This window comes from Heloderma suspectum, chromosome 12 (genome assembly GCF_057233095.1).
Source record: "Heloderma suspectum isolate Gila_16-S chromosome 12, 16-S_ref, whole genome shotgun sequence".
NCBI lineage: Eukaryota > Metazoa > Chordata > Lepidosauria > Squamata > Helodermatidae > Heloderma > Heloderma suspectum.
The window spans coordinates 16,423,656-16,448,171 of record NC_139469.1 but is presented as its reverse complement, the minus strand read 5'-3'; the positions used below and the strand labels follow the sequence as shown (position 1 = coordinate 16,448,171).

Below are 24,516 nucleotides of genomic sequence, written 5' to 3'. Positions count from 1 at the left end.
GCCGCTGTTTTCAAAGTCAGACGATTGGTCTATCCAGTTCTGTCCATACCAGGAGTAGTTAACCTGCCCCCGCCCCAGGTGTTTTGGACAATGACTCCCATTATCCCTGACCAGTGGCCATGCTGACTGGGGATCATGGGAATTGTAGTGCGAACATCTGGAAAGTTCCAGCTTCCTTGCCCCTGAGCTAGAGCAGTGTTTGAGGGACCTTTAATGAAACTTGGCAACGCCGGGGCAGGATTGTCTGCATTTCTTTTGTTTCTGGGCGGGTTCCTGCAAGCTGCCTAACAGGCAGAAATTCAGCAGGTGAAAGCATTCCATCAGCACCCCTCCACCTACATGAGTCTTTCTTCTGCAAGTCAGAGCAGGGCAACTTCCCAGTCTTGTCTTCTGTTGAGAAAAAGATAGACTTGCCTTTTTAGTACGAAGACTACAATTAATTTTACTTTAAAAATAAACACACTCCACTTAAATTAGAATTTTAATTAAACGGGCAATCCTCAACAGACCCACTCAGGTGTAAATCTGACTGAAATCAGTGTGACTTAGTCCTGAGTTAGTTTTCCAATGTTTAAGATTGGGGGTGTTAATGCAAAATATACAGCCCCGCCAGTGGGTGGGAGATCTGGAAGCGGAGGAACTGTCTTATCCGAAGCCCTGCTGGGTTTTTAGGGAGAGAGGACCAGCCATTTTTCTTTCTTTTCCCCTCTTCTGGTTTTTCTTTGCTTTTACAATCCTCCTCCCACTCCCCCAGTTGAAATGGGAAGGAAATTCTGTACACCAGCTCCAGGCTGGCGTACATCGTCCTCAATTCTGGGTGTGCAGCAGGGGAATGGGAAGACCATGGGTCCTGCAGATCCAAGCCTTCCCCCAATCTGCCCCAAACATGCCCACGGGACACCCCCCCTTTGCCTCTACCAACGTCAGGCCCCTGGGGCCCCAGTGCTATAAGCCTTCATTTTAAACTTCCCACAGTTCCCTGGACCGACGGATGTCGTGTTGCTCTGGGGCCTTGTGGAAAATTTAAAAAGGTAAATCACAGACTGTTTAGTTCAGCACTGAAGAACCCTGGATAAGCTTCTGAGGAACTCTGATGTTCCCAAGGAAAAATTAAAAATGTCTTTTAAAGACTTCCATGCAGCTTTCTCCTGCCTCATTTACCATCAATATGTGCAACATGTGAACATCAAAAATAGGGTCTTTACAGCTGTGGCAACAAGGCTGTAGAACAGTCCTCCTCCAGAATCAAGGAATTGTTCCTCTTTACTTGCCCCTCAGAAAAGCGTTCTTTTATTTCAGGCCTTGAGGATTTCTCCATAGAGCAGCCTTCTCATCAGGAATGATGGAGGTTACAGTGTAACACATCTGGAAATCACCAGGTTGAAAAAGGCTGCCCTAGAGTGATGTTTCTGACTGGCTGGGACATCTTCTAGTTATTTTTTATTGGGTTGTTTGTTTTTTAATTATTCTGTGTTTACTGATTTTTATACAACTGTCATTTTTCTATCACCCCATTCTCCATTCTTGTAAAGCAGGGGTAGGTAACCTGGTGCCCTCCAGATGTTTTGGACTACCACTTCCATAAGCCCCATCTGGGATGGCTAGTGGGCAGCAATGATGGGAATTGTAGTCCAAAACATCTGGAGGATACAAAATTGTGTTGAAGAGATCTTGGAAAAAAATGGTAATATAAATGATTTAAAATAATTTAATATGTTATGGATTTCAGCAATGAAGAAAGATCCCATCATTCAGAAATATGGAGAAGAGTGTCGTGGGCTCTCCAGTTACCTTCTAACCCCAGAGGAGATGTGTCGCAATGATTACCCTCTTGAAGGTAGGTGGCTGTTGGAGGGAAGCCATATACAGTCAGGGCCAGAAATATCAGAACAAGGATAACTGTTTTGGCAGTTGGCCTCTGTACACCACCACATTGAAGTTGAAAGGAAACACACCCAGATGGGAGCGAAGTCAGGACTTTCCGCTGTAATTCAAGGGGTTTGACAGAAGTGGGGCACCAACCATTCAGGAAGTACAGCCAGTGGCATACACACACACCCATCGTTGGTGGCTCATAAGTAATGGAACGAATGGCTGACAAGCAGCTGCATGGCCAGGTGTGGCCTGTTTCCTGGGTACCCCATGACCAATCAAGCAGATAAAAGGCCTAGAGGTGGTTCTGAGTGTTACATTTGCATTTGGTAGCTGTTCACTGGAACTCCCAACATGAGGTCCAAAGAGGTGTTCATGCGAGTGAAGGAGGCCATCATTAGGCTGAGGAAACAACATAAACCCATCAGAGAGATAGCAAAAACAGTGGGAGTGGCCAACACAACAGTCTGGAACATCCTGAAAAAGAAGGAATGAACTGGCAAGCTCAGCAACAGCAAATTGCCTGGAAGACCACAGAAGACAACTAAAGTGAATTCTGTTCATGGTGAAGAGGGACCCTTTCACAACATCTAGCCAGGTCAAGAACGCTCTTGCGGAGGTAGGCATGTCATTGTCAACATCTACAGTCAAGACATGGCTTTATGAATGTAAATACAGAGGCTTCACAACAAGGTGCAAACCACTGGTAACCCTCAAGAACAGAAAGGCCAGATTAGCCTTTGCCAGCAAACACCTAAAGAAGCCTGCCCAGTTCTGGAATAAGATTCTTTGGACTGATGAAACCAAGATTAACTTGTACCAGAATGATGGGAAGAGAAAAGTATGGCGAAGGAAAGGAACAGCTCGTGATCCAAAGCATACCACATCATCTGTCAAACATGGTGGAGGTGGTGTTATGGCATGGGCATGTATGGCTGCCAATGGAACCGGGTCACTAGTGTTTATTGATGACCTGACTGCTGATAAAAGCAGCAGGATGAATTCTGAAGTGTATAGGGCTATACTTTCTGCTCAGATTCAGCCGAATGCTGCCAAACAGATAGGACGCTGCTTGATATCGCAGATGGATAATGACCCAAAACATACAGCAAAAGCTACCCCAGAGTTTCTCAAGGCAAAGAAGTGGGATGATCTTCAATGGCCAGGTTAGTCACCTGATCTCCACCCAATAGAGCATGCTTTTCACTTACTGAAGACAAGACTGAAGGCAGAAAGACCCACAAACAAGCAGCAGCTGAAGGCAGCTGCAGTAAAGGCCTGGCAAAGCATCTCGAGGGAGGACACTCAGCATTTGGTCATGTCCATGGGTTCCAGACTTCAGGCAGTCAGTGACTGCAAAGGATTTTCATCCAGGTATAAAAGGCGATCCTTAAGTTTGAAATAATGTTGGTTTGTTCCATTACTTATGAGCCACCAATGATGGGGATGTGTGTATGCCACTGGCTGTCCTTCCTGAATGGTTAGCGCCCCACTTTTGTCCAACCCCTTGAATTACAGCTGAAAGTCCTGACTTCGCTCCCATCTGGGTGTGTTTCCTTTCAACTTCAATGTGGTGGTGTACAGAGGCCAACTGCCAAAACAGTTATCCTTGTTCTGATATTTCTGGCCCTGACTGTATGTTGTTCCAATTAATCCGCGAATCCCAGTGTTTTGAAAGGGGGAAAGTCCGTAGTTTGGTGGTGGAGTATACGCAGGGGGGATGTGTATGAATTCTCTGATGAGCCTGCATTCCCAGCAGAATAGGTTAAGAAGGAGGCTCAATTCAGACATCACAACAAACCACGGTTTGTGCTAACTGTAGTTTAGAAGCCCAACTACAGCTTAAAAACTTCTTGTTGGCTTTTCTTTTCTGTCCTCGTAGCACCTAGGTTCGTAACGTCACAAATTTGCTCCTATCCGTTATGGTGCAACAGCCTCTGAAGGCTGGAGTACATGTGGTTTGTCCATTCATAGTTCATACAAACCCACTTCGAACCTTGGTTTCTGATTCATTCGTCAGTTGCACGCTGGGGTTTGTTAACTGAGACATCGTGCAAAATTACAGCATATCTTCCATCCAGACCCACCATCAGCACCCAGCCTACTTGGCCAGCTCCCAGTACCCAAGTGCTCCAGCAGAGCCTTCCATGGTGGGTGGCCAGGTCTGGGAGACGTCCATTTAGTGTTGCTTCAGGGGATGGTGGGAAATTTTAAAATAGCAATCTGGGGTCAAAGTAGGTAGGGCCCCACATTGCTGTGGCCCCCTGTAGCCGACCTGCCTCCATCATTTCATGGAACATGTCACCACATAATACCTTGAAGGTGGGCCTTCTTGGTGATGGCACCCGCCCTCTGGAAAACCCTCCCTGTGCGGTCTGAGAGGCAGAAAATGTGGTGTATTTCCAGCACCTCCTGAAAACCCACTTGTTCACCCAGGGCTTTCTCTGGCTTGTAGTGAATTGCATTAATCATCTGCTGCTCCATCTGACTGTCCCTTGTATTGTTTTGTATTGTTGTTGTAAATGGAATTGGTTTTAACAGTGTATTTTAAATATGGTTTGTATCGTTACTGCAGTTGAAATAGTTTTTAATGGTGTTTTGAAATGTGATTTTTAATATTTATATGTGAACTGCTTAGGGATTTCATAATATTAAGTAGAGTCTAAGTATTACTAAATAAATAAATAACAGGGACACTCTTCTAACACCTTCCTATGATAGCACGCTTGGAGTGATCCTCATTATGATGCACTGTGGAAGGCTGGTTGAATAATGTATTAACTTACTCTGCAATGACATAAAAGCAAAGCAAATGGGTTTTTTTGGCTGGAGAAAATAAGAATCATAATTGTCCTACAATATATTATGAAGGACATGAGAATCAGAAGAGCCCTACTGGATCAGACCAAGGGTCCATCTAGTCCAGCATTCTGTTCACACAGAGGCCAACCAGCTGCCCATGGGAAACCCACAAGCAAGACATGACTGCAACAGCACCCTCCCACCCATGTTCCCCAACAACTAGTGTACATAGATATACTGCCCATGATACTGGAGGTAGCATATAGCCATGAGGACTAGTAGCCGTTGGTAGGCTTCTCCACCTAGACTTCAACATTTTTTGGACTTCAGCTGCCATCAGCCTCAGCCAGTATGGCCGATGGTCAGGAATGATGAGAGCTATAGCCCAAAATGTTTGGAGAACATCAGATAGCCCCAAAATGTCTGGAGAATGCCAGGTTGGAGATCGTTGCTCTAACCACTACAGGACCATGAGGTCACCTAGTGAGCTTCACAAATGAGCTGGGCTTTGAAGTTGGTTTTCCCACATCCATGTCCAGCACATGGGCCACTGTGCCTGCACTGCCTCTCACAATACGTTCTGCTGTTAAAAGGTTTGTTCTTCCTTCTCCAGAGGACAGCAACTGCAGCCATTTTGTCCACACCCATTGCAACAGCCCTGTAACAGACAGCAGCCCCCTCTTTGGGCTGGACTGTGAAATGGTAAGCTGCGTGATGTTCCCCCGTGGGTAAAAGAAAGGAGTGTTTTGTTTTGCTGTCTTGCCATAGCTAATAGGTTTGATCTGTGGAAACCCTTCCGTAGGCAACATCATGAAGGTCAGTCACATAGGTGGATTTTTTTTTTCAAGCAATAAAGGCTTGGTTTGTAGACTGTTCCGGGGAAGAGGGCTGTAGCATATGAGTTGAGCACATGTTAAGCATGCCAGAGTCCCAGATTCAGTCCCCAGCATCTCCAGGCAAAGTTGGGAAGCACCCCTGCCTAAAACCCTGAGGAGCCATTGTTAGTCTGTAGGGATATAAGGATTTTATAAAATCCGTTCCAGCTGTGTTTGACAGATTGTCGGTTGCCATGCATTCCATCGTCTACTCATTGATGGAATCGGATTTGTTCCACTTTCCCTAATTTGCGCAAATTCACACTTGTGAAGATGCACAAATCCCTCCAAAATGCACAAAAATGCACATTTTCGTGCTTCAGCCTATGGGAGAAATGCAAAGTTTTGGCCGGTGTTTTTTTATTTTACATATTCTTCTACAACTAAGTTTGTGTAAACTTCTGGAAGGTAAAAAGCTCAGTCCGTGGAATCCACGCAACTCAGAAAAAGTAGTTCTGCGTGGAATCCGTGGCTCGGATTCATCGAAATCTGAACTTATTTGATTCCATTGCGGATTTCTCCGCCATCCCCACTAGTCAGTGTAGACAATTCTGAACTAGATGGACAGTGGTCTCACATGGCATAAGGCAGTTGCTTAATCTATTATACAATCATGGAATGTAACCCTGATTTGTAGGAAGGCCCCAAACTTCTGCCACTAGCTATAAAGCAGGGGTGGGCAACCTTTTTTCGGTCACAGGCTGCGTTCCCTTGCTGGTAACCTGTCAGGGGCTGGATGTCAGTGGTAGGCAGGGCCAGAGTCAAAAACAGCAGGGTCACCCCTTTTCTCCCTTTTTCTTTTCTCTTTCTCTGTGCCACCCCTTTTCTTTCTCCCCCTTTTCTTTCCCACCCAGTGGGCTGCCAGGTAAGGGACAAATCATTTTTGCCAGAGGTCTGAACCAATTGCATGTGGAAGGCTTTTGAAATTACTCCGAGGACTGCATTAAATTAGGCTGAGGGCCACATATGGTCCTTAAGGCTGCCGGTTGCCCACTCCTGGACTGAAGGGGGATGACATGCCTCATATGTTCTCTTTGCCAACCATGCCCTGAAATCTTCCACAGCAGCATTGAGTATACCAGCCTTCCCCAACCTGGTCCTTCCAGATGTGTTGGACTGCAACTCCCAGTCCAACACATCTGGGGGTTGCCAAGTTGGGGAAGGCTGGAGTAGTGGAATCAGCCCAAGGCAGATGGTCCAAGCACACAGACTTGCATGTCTGGGATTGGGGTCATATCGTTGGAATCTTGGGAGGAAAAGGAAAACCGTCAGCTGGAGGAGACCTTTCTTAACGTTCTTTGTTTTTAACATTTTGCCCAGTGCCTCACCGACAAGGGATCCGAACTCACCCGAATTTCAGTGGTGGATGCCAGTGGCCAGTGCGTTATGAATGAATTGGTCAAGCCCAAATTACCAATAAGGAATTACCTCACCAGGTAACCTGTTTACACTTCTATTCCTAAAAAAAAAAAAAAAAACCAACACCACATAAGCACGTTCCAAGATTTGGAAGGATTTCAAGCACATGTATGAAGAAAGAAAGTGTTCGGACGTCAATTTGATGTCCCGCTTAGAGACCAAGCTACATGCTACGATGGAGATGTATGAATCCATCTCTTCTTGCTTGAAACTCTTTACAGATAGCAGCTCCTGGTCAACCCAATTGGATCAGGACCACAGCATGGCAGAGGGGAGATTAACTTCCCCATGCTGTTTTTCTGACAAAAATCCCCACCACCACAGCTGCTGTTTGCTTCAATAGGAGAAGTGTACATTCCCCACTGGCTGTCTGAAGGGGTACAGACCATTCCTCCACATCAGAATGCTACCATCTCTTTCTCCTGCATGTGTTAGAATAGATCTGAATTGTTTGCCAATTAATTTACCAATGGGGTTTGGTCAAAAGGGTAAGGAAGTTTGGCGCCATCTCAGAATAGTGTACCAAAAAAACAGCTGGGCCAGGTTCTTCCTGCCATAGCATGACCTTGGCTTGAAAAGTCTCCATTCCTTCAAAGCCCTAAATATCCTCTTGATTGTGTCTTGAAGTTACTCTGGCATCACCGAGGAGCTGCTCCTTCCAGTCACAACGACCCTCGCAGACATCCAGGGCCAATTGAAGAATCTGCTCCCTGCTGATTCTGTTTTAGTGGGTCACTCCTTAAATTTTGACCTCCACGCTCTAAAAGTGAGTATATCCACTCCGAAAGTAGCAGAAAATGCTCTCCTTTACTTTTGCAGTGCACAGACGGTACTGCAAAGGTGGGGAGAGGTTTTCTGCCCAACGTTATTCTCCTTCTTTTCTCTCCCCGCTTTCTCCTTGGAATTATGTTTTATTTGCTGTTACTGAAAACACTACGCCTGCTCGCTAACCAATGGGAATAGCTGTGATCAGTTTCTGAGTTGCTGGGTATAAAAAAAAAAGCAGCCAGTGATGGAAAACCAATTAATAGCCTTGACCACAGCCTTAAAAGTCACAGCTGCATACGAATGCCATCCTTCTAGAGAGTCACATTTTCTGATCCTTTCCCCCCCCCCCCCTTCCAGATGGTTCATCCGAGAGTTATAGACACTTCGCTTCTATTTGCCAGGAAGGGTGGCCGACGGTTCAAGCTCAAATTCTTAGCCGAAGCTGTTTTGGGGTAAGGCATTTCCTGCTCTGCTGTCATTCGTAACCCAAACCATAGCTCTCAGTCCTTTTTAATATGGAAAACTTGGAATTGCTGTGCACCGTGAAAGCAAATCCTTCCAGATGGAAGGGTGATTATGACTGCAGTCCTGTACCCGCTTAGTTGGGAGTAAGCCCTGTTAAACTCAGCAGGGCTCACTGCTGCATTATACACGTATAGGGTCGCACTGGAAGTCTGCCTGACGCCCATAAGCCATGCAAGTCCTCGAGGCAAAGTGTTGTCTTTTTTCATTATGTAACTCTGTAATGTATCGTCTCCAGCCAGCATAGCCAACGGAATGAATGGTAGTGGTTGGCCAACACTTGTGGTGTGCACCAGGTTGTGGAAGTCTGATGAACATAATCATAATTCTGGGGACTGTTCTAACAATATCAGAACCACACAGCTGGGTCAGAGCAAAACGCCCATGTATTGCAGAACTGCATTTCCAACATCAGCCAGCCAAGTGCCTCTGGAAAGACTACAAGTTGGACAAGAAGGTCACAGCCCTCCCCTGCTGTTTAGGCTCCACCATTTGGTACTTAGAGGTACACTGCCTCTGAATATGGCTGTTCCATTTAGCTACCATGGCTAGTAATCAATTGGCAGTCTGCGGGCTGGTTCTGCCCCCCCCCCCCCCAGCAGTTTTACCTTACCCTTCTGGTGGCCCAGTTAAATGTTAACCAAGTTGTAGTTTCTTTGTTTAAGTTGCTCATCATTTCACTTGCAAAGAAAACAACAATTGTATCTCATGGTGCATTTCACCATGAGTGTTGGACTGGGAGATCTGGGTTCTAGTCCCCACTCATCCATGGAGCTGACTGGGTGATTTTGAGCCAGTCACTGACTCTCAGCCTAGCCTACCTCACAAGGCTGTAGTGAGGAACAAATGGAGAGGAGGAGTATCACGTAAGCTGCCTAAGGTTCCTTGCAAGAGGGAGAAAAGTCAGGATATAAATTTAATAAATTAGTTTTTTAAAATTACAAATTAATGTTATTGTATTGCTTTCCCACCAGGGATAGGGGAGGAATTAATTCACTTTGCATTTCAGTGCGAAGCTACCTAATTTGCACTTCCTGAACCAATATGCAGACCAAAACACAGTTATCCTTTGGTATTCGCATGTCTCTGAATTTTGCAGTGCAGTTCTCCAAACAAGGCATACCATAAAATGTATATATCTGGGGAAAGTGTGCCCCCCAAATTTATATATTCATGAAAGTAACATACAAAAATGCAGTATATTAGAGGAAATTGCTTGCCAAAAATACATTTATTGGGAGAAATGTGCACAAGTGTCTCTGCAGGCTTAAAAAATATTCGCAAACTGATGCGAAAATGGGCAGAACGAACTTATTTCACTAAACTGTGGTTTACCATGATGTGCAAATATGGCCTATCTCTCCTCAGACTAATCTACTTCACAGGGTTGTTGTGAGAATTAAAGAGGGTGGGGGGACCATGACCCCAAACTGGGATTGGGGGGGGGGGTTCTTGTCAAATACATCTGGAGAGCACCAGCTTGGGGAAGCCTAATCTACATAATAATTGTGGGGTCTACTCTAAGAACATCAGAACCACACAGCAGTGATACCAACTTCGTTTTCTAACCTGATCATCTGTGCAGGGTCAGATTGTGGCTACCTCCACACCTGTGTCTGGAGAACAGGGTAGCTCCCAAGAATACAGGGATCCATTCCTGCTTCAGACAATGGCAGTTTGGAGGGGGAATTCTTTGATCACAGAGGTATTCTGCCAAGCAGTGTATTCTCTTACTAGGTACTGCAGTGTTCATATACTGCAAATGATGTGGGTGGTCACTAAGAAGAGGGCCTTTTCAGTGGTAGCACCCCGGTTCTAGAATGCTGTCCTCAGAGAGTCTCACCTGATGCCTACATTGTGGTCATTTCAGCACCAGGTGAAGTCCTTTTTATTTTCTCAGGCCCTTTAGTCTTTCAGGGTTGTTGTTTCTAATGCGTTAGGGAGCAACCCTATGCATGTTTAGACCGGAATAAAGTCCTACAGTGCTGTCTAAACATGCATAGGGATTGCACCCTTGGTGCGTTTTAAAATCCTTGCACTGTTGCTGATGTTTGTTTTTGGTTTTTTACTGTAGTTGTATTCCATTTTAAAATTTTTAATGTTTTATACTATTTTTGTTGTTGCATTGCTTTTTTGTGCTATTATTTTATTATTGCATTTTAATATTGCATTGCATGTTTAATATTTAGTCATTTATTTTGCTATTGTATTTTAATGGTTTTAAGTCCTGTTTTGTGAACTGCCCAGAGGGCTTCAACTGTCGGACAGTACAGAAATAGAATTGTCATCACCATCGCTGCACTTAACCTTTCTGTGTTTTGCTTTCCTGCCATAGGAAAGAAATTCAGCGAGAAGACAGAAAGGGGCATGATCCAACAGAAGATGCTAGGTGTTCACTTGAATTGGCCCAGTATTTCATTAAACAAGGACCCAGGAAGGTATGTGACTTGGCCACTTTCATGCATTTCTTTTAAAAAAGAAAAAAAGAAAAAAAAGGTTTTCACAAAATAACTGTAATTGAATTATGAGCGGGCCTGATGACAGATTGACAAAAAAATACCAGAGAGCAAAAGAAAAACGAAACATAAACATCCAAAGAGTCTTGTGGCACTAACAAATTTACAGCATAAGCTTTTGTGGACTACAGTCCACAAAACATGTCCTGCAATTTCTGTTTTAAATCTGCTCAGAGATCTCCATCTGTAATTGAACGCAGGCTTCGGAGAGGAGAGTGTCTTCTAACGTACGTTTAACTTCACCCTAGGTAGCAGAGTTAAATTTGGAAGCCAGATTGCTACAGCAAAGGAACACGGGAGAGGGGCAGAGCTGTACTTTGCTGAAGCAAAAGAACGGGATCCAGAAATGGGTGCAAAAACCCACCCAATGGTAAAGAACTTTTCCTGCTTTTAATTCTCCTTTTTGGAAAACTGCAGCCGTGCCTGGACTTGTGTGCACATCGAAATCTCCTGCGGCCCCTTTGTGCGCACATCTCCAAGCTATTAAATGTACTGGCACCGTCTCTGGAAAGAACACTGTGCACATAAGCTATCCCACATAAAACCTGTATTCAAATTGCAGGACACACTGCCTCCACGATAATCGGCCTGCATCCACTTATCGGTCCACGTCTCATCAAAGCTGCCAATTCTTCTTGCAAAAGCAAAGCAGACCTAGAAACCCAACGCAAAGGCCATCTTCCTCAATGGCTGTGCAGATCCTCACCCCTTGGCTGCTTCCATTTCAGTCTGGAATTGCCATCTTTCGTTGATTCATTTCGTACAGAGAATCCAGACGTCATTATCAGCCTGTTGCGTTTCTGGTTTTTCTACATGCCCCTCCCGTCTTTTTTTTTTCAGATCTGATTTGGAGTAATTCTTTTGCAATAAAATGCTTGGAGGCGCGTAGCACCATGATTCTGTGTTCTCCCTTCCTGAGCCATTGTTTTGTTACCATAACATGTAGTAATGACCACCAACTTGGATGGCTTTCAAAGGGGGTTAGACAAATTCCTGGAGGAAAAGGCTATTAATGGCTACTAGACCTGATGGCTCTATGCTAGCTCCAGTATTAGAGGCAGTATGCCTATGTACACCAGTTGCTGGGGAACATGGGTGGGGGGGTGCTATTGTACTCATGTCTTGTTTGTGGGTTTCCCATTGACAGCTGGTCGGCCGCTGTGTGAACAGAATTCTGGACTAGATGGACCCGTGGTCTGATCCAGCAGGGCTCTTCTTATGTTTTTATGTTCTTATCTAGCTCTGCTTGGTGGACTGCGGGGTCCAGCCAAAAAACAAAGGTCCCAGAAGCCTGAAGTCTGCCACACCCCTGTTCTACAGCGATATAAAAATGTGAAGCATGATTCTAAGAGAGTAGTCAGTGTTAAAGATGGCATTGGATTTGTTTGTGTTTTCATTTACTTTGCTTTCCTTTCTGACTCTTAGCCTTCGCAACATCTTGCACTCTATGGGTCAAAAAACGTTGCTTCTCGGAGGACAGAATGAAGCTCCTTCCTACAATTGTCAGAATCATATAGACCTAAATAAGCGAGTGAGTTGCAAATATCCCTCCGGGATTTCATGTTTTCAATCTATGAAGCTGAGAAACAAACTGCCTTGGTCCTTCCCAGTGCAAACATACCGAGCTAATTCAGAGAAGGTAATCCTTGCAATGTCCCCAAGTTGGCACCGACATCGGGGGGCTGGCATCAGCAGGCACTTGTCGAGTCCTATAGCCTTTCCAGGGGCCCACTGCTGATCCCCAGAGCCTTCTGGGCCTGTTGCTCCCTCTCCTTACTCTTGTCGCCTTTTAACCTGCCCTGTTCAAGCATGCAGGCAGAAGCAAGAGTGAGGGCATGGGGCAGCAACCAAGTCCACTTCCTCCGTTTTCTCTCTCAGTCTCAGTGGTTGTAGAGATTGGGGCCAGAGGAAGAGGGCAAGTGTGACAGTGGTTCAGGAGGGAGTGGGCTAAGTCAGAGATAGGGGCCTATTGAGGGCATCTTGTCCAAGCCGCCTGCTCCCCACCAGCCCCCCACCCTCCCTGCAGCTGGCAGTCCCCTGAGAGCGTGATAGCCCGATATTTTAAATTCCCAATAAACAGCAAGGGAGGGGGGCGAACTGAGTCTGAGAGACTGTGTTGCCCCATGGCAGGGCAGGCAACTAGGTGCCTTCCAGAGGTTCTGGACTTCAGCTTCAATCACCCCTGACCATTGGCCATGCTTGCTAGGGTTGATGGGAGTTGTGGTCCAAAATACTTGGAGGACACCGGTTTGCCTGCCGCTGCCCTGCAGCCATTTGGTCCATCAATAATACATCCAGAAAGTAGATACTCTCCAGACCAGTCATCCTAGCTGTCAAAGCCTTTAGTCTGGCTGATGCTGGGCGACAGGAGCTGCCAAAGGCCAGAGCCAGGAATATATGGACTTCTGTCTTACTGTTGTCACTGCACGCATTAAAGCACTCCTAAGTTCCACAGTGACTCCACCCATCCCAGCTGTCCATTGGCTCCTCCTAACCCGGAAGGACTACAAAGGCTTCCGGGTCAGGCTGGGACATTGTGTGGGCCACAGCAGCTCCACTGTCCCTGGTTCATTGACGGCTGTCTGAGTGTCTAGTCTTTGCTGTGAGGCTGGGCTTAACAGCCCAGCACTGACACTAGTTTTCTAGGCATCCCAGTTTGCAGTCCATTGAACCTGAAAGTCTCCTATTCAATTTTGCCCCCTTTCTAGGTTCTCCGGAGCACCCTGGAAGAGATCCCAGGCTCCTCCTTCAGTGTAATTCAATTTGCTTTGGATTCCAAGCATGTTACATCTGACCTCATTGCAGAAATGGGTTCAAAGGTAAACAGAGCTTCCCGATCTCCTACAACAGAGGTTGCAGAAAGGAGAGCGGGATCTACTGGTAGATCTCTTTTCAGTGGTGGCCCCTCAATTATGGAATGATCTCTGCACTGTACCAACACTGTAATCTTTTTGGCACCGAGTTAAGACTGCCCTCTGCTCCCAGGCATATAACAGCATATGATGGGGCATCTTTGCCAGCTGCCCGAACATGTCTAGTATTCTTTTGAAATTGTTTTTAGCTGTTTAAATTGTTTTAAATTTTGTATATTTTAAATTGTTATGCTGTTTCTTCTGTGAATTGTTGTGAACCGCTGTGAGCTGTGGCTGTTGGGCAGTATAGAAATGAAATTAATAATTTGCTGTAGGTTTGCAAGGATTTTTGTGTCCCACACTGTCAGCAACAACAAAAAGCTCTCCTCTCCCTACATTAGGCTACTGGAATGATGAATGTTTTTGGAGGGGTGGGGGGGACCAGTTTTGGGTTTGTGGGTGATACCCTTCCCCCTTCCCTGAGAGGTTCATCTAGCGCCTGTGTGGTATCCTTTTCAGCACCAGATGAAGAGCATTTTTATTCTCCCAGGTATTTTAAGAGCTTTTTTTCAGGTCATCAAAGATAATTTTAAGACCTTTTTGAGATCACCAGCGGGTGTTTTTCTATTCTTGCTGGTTTTATCTATTTAGTTTGTTCTGCTATGGTGTGTTTTCATGGTGTTTTTATTTAAAATTTTGTAAACTGCCCAGAGGACTATGTTGAGTGCGGGGCATTTGTGTTAAAATAAAGAAACCAAATTTTAAAAATAACCTCAGTTCTGGTACAAGGCCAATGAGGAAAGGTTGAAGGAACTGAGTATGTTGTTTAGGCTGGAGAAGAGAAAACTTAAGGGGGATATGAGAGTGCTTTTCAAATACCCAAAGGGTTGTCAGAGAGAACAGGGCAAAGATTTCTTCTCTGTTGCCCCAACAGGTAGGACTGGATTTAATAGGTTTAAGTTACAGGAGGGTAGATTTTGATTGAATCTACTAATATACGGTTGAGTATTAGGATAAACTTTTTAACAATAAGAGCAGTTTAACAATGGAACCAATTACCTGGGGGGGGCGGGTAGGCTGTCCCTCGCCGGAGGTCATCTGTCAGGGATGCTCTACCTCTGGATTTTCTGCAGCATGCAGGGGGGTGGACAAGATGCCCAAAAAGCCCCTTCCAACTAAGTCATTCTATGACAGAGGAATCTCTTGCAGCCTGAGGGCCAAATTCCATTTCAGAGAAGCTCTCAGTGGCCACATCCTAAGAGTGGGCAGGGCTGAAGGCAAAAGGGACGGGGCTAAAAATGCCAGCCTGTTTTAGCTTAAAGCTTTTACTGCCAGTAATTAAGCTTTAGGAGAGGCATTTCAGCCTTACAGAATGGGGAGAAAAACTGTGTGTAAGTCGAGAAACCACCAAATAATTGGGGGAAAGGGGGTGGGGCCAGGGGGTGGGGCATGGCCATCTGGGGACCCCAGCAGGGCCAGATTCAGCCCCCAGCCCTGAAGTTCCCCACCTGTGTTCTATGAACTTGTGGAGAAGGGAGAGTTAATAAAAAACAAACAAACAAAGTCGATTCTGAAGTCTACACTACTGAGAGGTAAGGAACCAGGGTTTTTAAATATCATTTTCCCCTATTATTAAATCTCAGCATTATCCACAGATGATATAATTTCCATAAATGATAAACTTTCTGTAGATAGATGGTAAACTTTCCACAGATAGATGGTAAACTTTCCACAGATAGATGATATACTTCCCATGCTTTCCATAGATGAGGGCCAAGCTGGCCAACATGCTGACGGTCTATGCAGGCCCATTTGGCAAAGACATTTGCCTGAGGTCTCTGAAGAGAACCTTTAAGAAGTACGGCCATATTCAGTCGATAAGGATCCTCACAGAAACCATCAAGGTGAGTAGCAAAGCAAAACCTCCATGCTGGGGCAGCAACACAAAGCCCCCAAGCTGGATCTGGCCCACTGTGTGTCCCTCTTCTCCCCTGGCTGCGCAGCCCCACGTTGCCGCCTTCCCCTAGCGCAGGGGTGGGAAACCTTTTTCGGCCTGAGGGCCAAAGCGCAAAACAGGAAAGGTCTCGAGAGCCACATTCCATGTGTGGGCAGGGCCAAAGGCAGAGTGGGTGGGGCAAAATGGGATTGTTAGCATTTTAAGCCTACTCAGAAGCAAGCTAAACAGGGCTTCTGTGGGTCTACTCAGAAGTAAGCAGGACAGAATCGCTCAGCAGCACTTCCAGATACCATCCCAAATAACAACCCTTGGCATGTCTACCCACAAGTAAGCAGGTCTGCCTGCAAAATATACACCTCGGTTCTGTGCAGCTGCCCTGTTTATTGGCCCAACATCAGGATGTCTCAGCCGAGCTGATCTGTCGCAATCTTCTCCTTTTCCAAAGCCCCACATCTGTATCCAGTATGAAGTTCTAGAGGCTGCCCAGCTTGCTGTGGAGAGTCTGAACGGAGCAGAAGTTGGAGGATCTTTGATCAAGGTAAGCCTGGTCCTTGCCCGTGCGTTCACAGCGCTGTCGGAAAGAGAGCAGCAGCAGGCACAGCAGTGTCTTTTCCCCTGCCGTTGTAGCCACCACGCTCTTCAGCACTTCAATTCTGATTGGAATCGACTGTCAGGGTTGTATCTGAGCCCATAGATTCCGAAAGCAGCTCTGATTCTGAGGAGGAACTCTCTCAGACTTCAGAGGCGCAGCTGGAGGGGGAGCCCCCCCCCCATCCCTTGGAGCTACACTGAACCAGGCGTGGAAAGGGAGGGACAACCTGAACTTTAAGATCAACTGACCTCCTAACACTTAGAAACCCCTAGATGGCTGTTCCTTTGTAGTTTCTCTGAGTCTCAAGCAATTGGCATCTGAATGCCTCATTAGGATAAATGGAATTAAAGCCTTGGAAAGCACCCCTTGTGTCTGAGTGTTGATTTTGGCTACTGGAGAATTCAGTAGGCAACAGGGGCATCCTGACAGCTTGATCTCCATTTTGGAAAAACGCAGCAATTCTCTGAACTTAAGGGGTGGGAGGGGAAGATCTCCCACTCTCCCATGATGCTTCTGGGCGCAGCTGTTGACGTCGAGCCAATCAGGCTGAGCGCCAAAGCTCAGCTCCTGCAATCTCACGCTTGTGCCTGCATCTGCGCCTCACGTCTAAAAGTTCAGGTTGTCCCTCCCTTTCCACGCCTGGTTCACTGTCGCTCCCAGGGATGTGAAGGGGGGGGGGCTCCCCCTCCAGCTGCGCCTCTGAAGTCTGAGAGAGTTCCTCCTCAGAATCAGAGCTACTTTGGGAATCTATGGGCTCAGATACAACCCTGACATTGACCCCTGCTGAACCCATGTTCAGCAAAATGCTTCAGCCAGATCTGTACATAGTCACTCGCCTATGGCACATGCAAATCACCTCCAGGTGATTAGGCTGGGAAAGGAGGCAAAAATTAGCCTTTTTGCCACCTAAAGAGGGAAACAAATTAAGATTGCTATGCACGGGCAGGGAAAAAGTTGAGTGGGCTAATAGCTTTTGTGGACATTTACCAAGTTGTCAGTTTAGCACCCTCCTGCTCATATTTCCATCAGTTCCTCGTTCTGAGGAAGAGGGAAATGATTGTTTAGGAGGGACCCATTCCTCGGAAGATGAACAAATATCCTCTCACACCGAGGATGTGCCTCCGGGGGGGAGGGGGCTTGTGGTAGTGGGAGATTCAATCATTAGATACATAGACCTCTGGGTTTGTGATGAGCGTGTAGAATTGCCTGCCTGGTGCGAAGGCTGCAGATATCACACGCCATCTAGATAGCTTAGTAGATAGTGCTGCGTTGGAGTCCATGGTCGTGGTCCATGTGGGTACCAGCGCTGTTTGGAAATGTAGTCGTGAGGTCCTGGGAGCCAAATTTAGGTTGCTAGGTAGAAGGTTGAAATCCAGGACCACCAAGGTGGCTTTCTCTGAAATGCTACCTGTTCCACATGCAGGGCCAGCGAGACAGACGAAGCTGAGGAGTCTCAATGCTTAGATGAGATGGTGGTGCCGGGAGGAGGGGTTCAGATTTGTTAGGCACTGGGGAACGTTTTGGGACAAGCCAGCCCTGCACAAGAGGGACGGGCTCCACTTGAACCAAAATGGAACCAGACTGCTGGTGCTGAACATTAAAAGAGTGGCAGAGCAGCTTTTAAACCAAACCCTGGGGGAAAGCCAAGGAGCTGGAAAGCATCCGGTTCAGGTTATATCATCCTAAAGGGATGAAGATGAAAACGTTTTTGAATGCCCAAATGTAGAAGGGGAGGAAATTGGCCAAGAGTACATAGTAGAACATAATAGCCAATCAAAGGGGTCAACGTCTCATAGCAAGAGATGCACACGCCAGAGGCATCTGGGGAAGGGTACCATATATAGATGTTTTTATGCAAATGCTAGAAGCCTCCGAGCCAAAATGGGAGAGTCAGAGTGCTTGATTTTAAAGGAAAACCTGGATATAGTGGGCATTATAGAAACTTGGTGGAGCGGAGAGAACCAGTGGGATATGGTCATCTCTGGATATAAACTCTACAGGAAGGGCAGGGAAGGGCGTACTGGGGGAGGTGTTGCCCTGTGTGTCAAAGAGGGCATAGTGTTGAGTGGACTAGAACACCTCAAAGGGGTAGGCTCTTCCACAGAAGCACTGTGGGGGACAATACCAGGCTCCAAAACTAATTTAGTGCTAGGAACATGCTGTCGTCCCCCAGACCAGAATGCCCAGAGTGACCTTGGAATGGAAAACAAAATCAGGGAGGCCTCCAAACTAGGAGGTGTTGTAATGATGGGCGACTCCGGTTACCCCCACATTGATTGGATAAATGCATATTCCAGCCACAACAAAGAGGTTAAATTTCTCGATGCCCTAAATGATAAAAAAAATTTAAAAAAAATTTATGGTAAAATTTTATTGTTTTAAATTGTTTATGGTGGGTTGTACATCGCCCAGAGTGGCTGGGTGACCAGTCAGATGGGCGATTAATAAATTTAATAAATAAATAAATAAATAATTGTGCCCTAGAACAGTTGGTAATGGAACCGACCAGCGGCGAGGCGACCTTGGATTTAATCCTAACTGGTGTCGCCCAAGACCTAGTACGAGATGTAAATGCTGTTGAAAGAGTTGGAAACATTGATCACAGTGCTATCAGATTTCACATATATTTTGGTGGAAAATTGCCCAGGAAGTCTAACACAGTCACATTTGACTTCAAAAGAGGAAACTTCTCTAAAATGAGGGAGCTGGTGAAAAGGAAGTTAAAAGGGGGAGTCAAGAGAATTAAATCCCTTCAGAATATTTAGAGATGACTCAAAACCACAATAATAGAAGCCCAGCTAAAATGTATACTACAGGTTAGGAAAGGTAGCACCAAGTCCAAGAGGCCGCCGGCATGGTTAATGAGCGGTGTTAAGGGAGCAATTAGAGAAAAGAGAGCTTCTTTCAGAAAATGGAAGTCTTGCCCAAGTGAGGAAAACAAAAGGGAGCACAAGCTTGCACAAAGGCGATGAAAGCAGACAGTAAGAGATACAAAAGGCATTTTGAAGAGCATATTGCTAACAACACGAAGGCCAACAGTAAAGAATTCTTTAAATATATCAAAAGGAGAAAACCAGCTAGGGAGGCAACTGGACCATTGGTTGACAATGGAGTTAAAGGAGTACTAAAGGAGGACAAGGAGATTGCAGAGAAGCTGAATGAATTCTTTTCATCCATCTTCACTGCAGAAGATATGGGGCAGATACCTGTGCCTGAACTGATGTTTTCAGGAAGGGAGTCTGAGGAACTGAGGCAAATAATGGTGACAAAAGATGAAGTTCTCAACCTTATTGATAAATTGAAATTAAATAAATCACTGGGCTCAGAAGGTATCCATCCTAGAATTCTCAAAGAACTCAAATTTGAAATTGCTGATCTTCTAACCAAAATATGCATCATGTCCCTAAGATCAGCCTCTATACCGGAGGACTGAAAGATGGCCAATGTAACGCCAGTTTTCAAAAAGGGATCCAGGGGGGATCCAGGAAATTACAGGCTCATTAGCTTAACGTCTGATCCGGGTAAATGGATTGAAGGCATTCTTAAAGATAAAATTAGTAAGCATAGAGAAGGATAAGCCCTGCTGAAAAAGAATACGACTTCCACAAAGGTAAGTCCTGTCTCACTAACCTTTTAGAGTTCTTTGAGAGTGTCAGTAAACATATAGACATGGGTGATCCAGTAGACATTGTTTACTTGGACTTCCAAAAGGCTTTTGACAGAGTCCTTCACCAAAGACTCCTGAGCAAACTTAGCAGTCATGGAATCAGAGGACAGGTCCTGTTATGGATCAGTAACTGGTTAAAGAACAGAAAGCAGAGAGTAGGAATAAATGGTAAATTCTCCCAATGGAGGGAAGTAAATAGTAGGGTCCCACAGAGATCTGTATTAGGACCAATGCTTTTCAACCTGTTCATAAATTATCTGGAATTAGGAGTGAGCAGTGAAGTGGCCAAGTTTGCAAATGACACCAAATTATTTAGGGTGGTTAAAACAGGAAGGGATTGTGAAGAGCTCCAAAAGGATCTCTCCAAACTGGGAGAATGGGCATTTAAATGGCAAATGCGGTTCAGTGTAAGCAAGTATAAAGTGATGTGTGTTGGGGCAAAAAAATCCCAACTTCAAGTACAGCCTGATGGGATCTGAGCTAGCAGTGACTGACCAGGAAAGAGATCTTGGGGTTGTGGTGGACAGCTCAGTGAAGATGTCAACCCAGTGTGCAGCTGCTGTGAAAAAGGCAAACTCCATGTTAGGCATAATTAGAAAAGGGATTGAGAATAAAACTGCCAACATCATACTGCCCCTATACAAATCTATGATGCAAGCACACTTAGAATACTATGTACAGTTCTGGTCACCACACCTAAAAAACAATATTGTAGAACTGGGAAAGGTGCAGAAAAGGGCAGCTAAAATGATCAAGGGGCTGGATCATCTCCCCGATGGGAGGAGGTTACAACAGCTGGGATTGTTTAGCTTGGGAAAAAAGGAGGGTATGGGGAGACATGATAGAGGTGTACAAAATTATGCCTGGTGTGGAGAATGTGGATAGGGAGACATTTTTCTCCCTCTCTCAAAATACTAGAACCCAGGCTCATCCTGTGAAGCTGATTGGTGGGAGATTCAGGACAGATAAAAGGAAGGACTTCATCACACAGTGCAGAGTTAAACTATGGAATTTGTTACCACAGGGTGTAGTGATGGCCACCAATTTGGATGCCTTTAAAAGGGGGTTGGACATATTCCTGGAGGAGAAGGCTATCAATGGCTACTAGTCCTGATGGCTATGTGCTACCTCCAGTACCAGAGGCAGTGAGCCTATGTGCACCAGTTGCTGGGAAACATGGGTGGGAGGGTGCTGTTGCGCTCAAGCCCTGCTTGTGGGTTCCTGGTCGACAGCTGGTTGGCCACTGTGTGAACAGAATGCTGGACTAGATGGACCCTTGGTCTCATCCAGCATGGCCCTTATGTTCTTACGATATTTAGAGGCATACTGCCTCTGATACTGGAAGTAATATATGGCCGTCTTAATTTGTAACCATTTAGTTATGGCCCCTGTCCAACTCCACTGGGCCTTAGAGCTGCATCTTTGAAATGCCTCTCAGGGACTCAGAGCCCTGCTTTCCAATCATAAAAACTCTCTTGCAATGCATAGCTCCCCATTCCAGGATGGAGGGTCTCAGGAATTGGCTCTTCAAGACAACGCCAAGTTGTTGTGTGTTTCTGTTGATGCCTTCAGGTTCAGAGACCTGTCACTGAGATTACACTCGATTGTGAGATGCTGGTGAAAGAGCTGGAAAGAGATACTGACAACGAAGGCGTCATTTACTTGGCAGGATTGGGGAAGACGCAGAGTGAGACAGAGTTGCAAGAGAAATTGGGTTATTTGAAAGATTTAAGTTCTGTTTTTCGACCAAGGGATCCCAGAACTGGAAGAGAGAGAAATTACTGCTTTCTGAGTAAGTATGACTGTGGGGCTGTTCAGACATCATGCTAACTAACCCACACTCAGTGGTTGAGTGTGGGTTGTTTTGAACCGTGGGTTAGCATGTTGTCTGAACACAGCACATTTTCCGTAGGGTAGGTGATCGTGTGGTCTGAACGCAGCCAGTGTGGCTTGTTAACCACCCTGAACAACCCAACAACAAACCATGGGTTCTCAAGGTGGTTTGTTCGAGAAAAATAAGCCACACTGCATGGTTAACAAACCACTCTGGTTGCATTCAGACAACATGCTAACCTACGGTTCAACAGACAATCCACAGTTCAAAACAACCCACACTCAACCACTAAGTGTGGGTTAACATGTTGTGTGAACATCCCCATTGACAAGTGGGCTGCAATAAAATGTTGCAACATGGGGTGCTCCCTGTTCAGGATTTCAACCACTCGGTTCCATTCCCCCACCACCCCCAATAGTCGGTTAGTATTCCATAGCCAGTGAGCACATACTATCCTCTATGGGTTATTTTGGGGGTCATTCCCCCCCTTAGGGTGTTTTTCTTCCCTTATGATTTTTTTTCTGATCCTGCAAACCTTGGTGCTTCCCCAAACCTGCCTATGCCTCCCTCTTACGCGAGGGTGGTCCGTTTTGGCTCCATCAGCAACAGCTCTCACAGCCTGCACACCAGAAATAGAGGGAAGGGTAACACTGAAGGAATTGGATTCTAGAAGCATTCTGTACCTGCACCTTCTCAAATGAAAAGAAGATGACTGTTTTAAATTGACCAAACCATAGGCATATAAAAAAGAACACTGTTTTTAAGATTTATTATTACATTTATATCCTGCCTTTTTTCCTCTTCCAAGGAACGCAAGGTGGCTTACATACTCCTCCTCTCCACTTTATCCTCACATCAGCCCTGTGGGGTAGGTTAGGCTGAGAGTCAGTGACTGGCCTAAAGTCGCCCAGCAGGCTTCATGGCTGAGTGGGGACTTGAACCCGGGTTTCTGCAGTCCTAGTCCAACACTCTAACCACTATGCCACCCTGGTCTGGATTTGATCACCGTATTTCTGGCAGAGAAAGAATTCTGCCGACCTCCCATCAGGTCAAATTTCCCAGCACTGCTTGTGGGGGAGAGGATTTCTTTTCATGAATCATCTCAACCAGTTGCTTCCTAAATCACCTTTTGCAGTGTCTGTGGTCTCTTGCTGCGGGATGTTCATTTCAGGGCCACAGTGTTCAGTTAATTTTTTTTAAAGAACACAATTAATTGCAAAATCTCCCACAGATTAATTGGGCAGCAGATATTGTTGTTGTTGTTGTTAATACAGGCACTTATAAAAACTGCAAATGATTAGCACCATCTTAAAAGAGGCATTCTCTTCTTAGCAAGGAAAGACTGCCTCTTTTAAGGATGTCTGCTACAACACCTGTGCGCATCAGCTAAAAACAAGGAGTTGGGTCCAAATTTAGCCAAACTTAAAAGTAAATCAGTGCAATGTGAATTAGTCATGACTATTCATGTCTCATTGATTTCAGTGGGTCTATTCTAACTATGACTAAATCTGGATCCATCCCAAATAAAATTTGCAGCAAAAGCTGATGCTTATTATTTGTCCAGGCCAAAGAAAAGGCATCTATTGACCTGGGGCATTTTTGTATGTCTTGTTCAGAATTCCAGACGACGGAAAGTGCCTCCAGTGCCCTTAAAACCATAGAGGAGCAGACGGCCAGAGGCAGCAAACTGCAGGGCAGGAGGGCCCTGACGCCAACACGTCTCCACCAGTGGGTCTCTCATGTAAACCAAAATGGTGGCAAGCTTGCAACTCCCCATCCATGCCACGAGACCCGCCTCCAGGAAGAACGGCAGCCCTTTGCTTTGGTGAGCTTCTGGCCTTGTTTTCCCTGACACGTTTGAGATGTGATAGTTCAAAAAACATCCTGGGGCAGTGGTTTCAATGCCAAGTTCAGGTCAAAGAAGCAGAGAGAGTGACACTTTGACGCCTTCCGAGCCTTGCAGTTTACAGGGCTAATCAATGCCTTTATGTCGAGATGTCTTTGACTATCTGGAAACATCACCTTGTGTGGGACCAGAGGAGCACATGACACTAGCGCTCCAAGAATCTCCATTAGCTTCCTGTTACTAGATGTGGCCAACATCTGGGGGTTGGAGGGCCGCATTGCAGGGCCCCAAACCCACTGGGGGCTGCCCCCCCAGCCGTCAAAATTGCCGGCAAATTTACTGCCACAGCAGCAAAAAAAAAAAAAAGCCGCAATTTTGCAAGGAAACGAGACACGCACGCGCCTTGTTTGCAAGCAGAAATGCGCCCCCGGGAGGCGCAAAACCAGGGTGCAAAGTTGCTCGGGGGGGGCGCATACCCACCCTGCTGTTACGTTCTGGAAACAACTTGAGGTGTTGCTTTTGATGTGTAACGGCCTTCAGATAATTAAATACCTTTTAGGTCTCAAGAAACACCCTGAGTTGGGTGTAGGGCATAACACGAAGCCAAAGCATATCTCAAGAGGCTGCTTCTTCCCCCACCCACCCCACCCCGGTGATTCTTTCTAAGGGCTGTTTTCATGCAGGAATGCCAGAAGAGGGATCTTAGCTCAGTGGCACAGCACATGATTTCCATGCAGCGAGTCCCAGGTTGCATGCAGCAAGTCCCTTGGCATCTCCAGTTAAAAAGATCAGGTGGCATGGGAATGTGCAGGAAGATCCATGGTCAGAGCAGATGGTACATACAGGGTTTAACATGGACAAATAAGGCAGTTTCCTATGTTCCTAAGAGAAAGCATCAGTGTGTGCTGCTTCTGCTGTTAACATTGGTCAACATGCAGTTCACGCATTGCCCCTATTGCTTTTATTTATCAGTGTGTTTGTGTTTTAAAGTAAT

General features: G+C 45.8%; 1 protein-coding gene across 8 annotated transcripts in view; it reads left to right on the top strand.

Moving 5' to 3' along the window:
* REXO5 (RNA exonuclease 5) overlaps positions 1-24,516 on the top strand; it is a 54,230-nt gene that overhangs the window by 17,965 nt on the left and 11,749 nt on the right. For 7 of the 8 annotated variants that reach the window (XM_084818546.1, XM_084818540.1, XM_084818547.1 and 4 more), the window contains 13 exons: positions 1,730-1,837; positions 5,288-5,376; positions 6,870-6,985; positions 7,596-7,734; positions 8,094-8,188; positions 10,594-10,696; positions 11,023-11,144; positions 12,200-12,305; positions 13,483-13,593; positions 15,393-15,530; positions 16,029-16,121; positions 21,415-21,634; positions 23,293-23,501. In XM_084818546.1, the coding sequence (XP_084674672.1) occupies positions 1,730-1,837; positions 5,288-5,376; positions 6,870-6,985; positions 7,596-7,734; positions 8,094-8,188; positions 10,594-10,696; positions 11,023-11,144; positions 12,200-12,305; positions 13,483-13,593; positions 15,393-15,530; positions 16,029-16,121; positions 21,415-21,634; positions 23,293-23,501 (1,649 nt within the window). Of the gene's footprint in view, positions 1-1,729; positions 1,838-5,287; positions 5,377-6,869; positions 6,986-7,595; positions 7,735-8,093; positions 8,189-10,593; positions 10,697-11,022; positions 11,145-12,199; positions 12,306-13,482; positions 13,594-15,392; positions 15,531-16,028; positions 16,122-21,414; positions 21,635-23,292; positions 23,502-24,516 lie in introns of those variants that run through there. The other variant, XM_084818549.1, reaches the window with a different exon arrangement.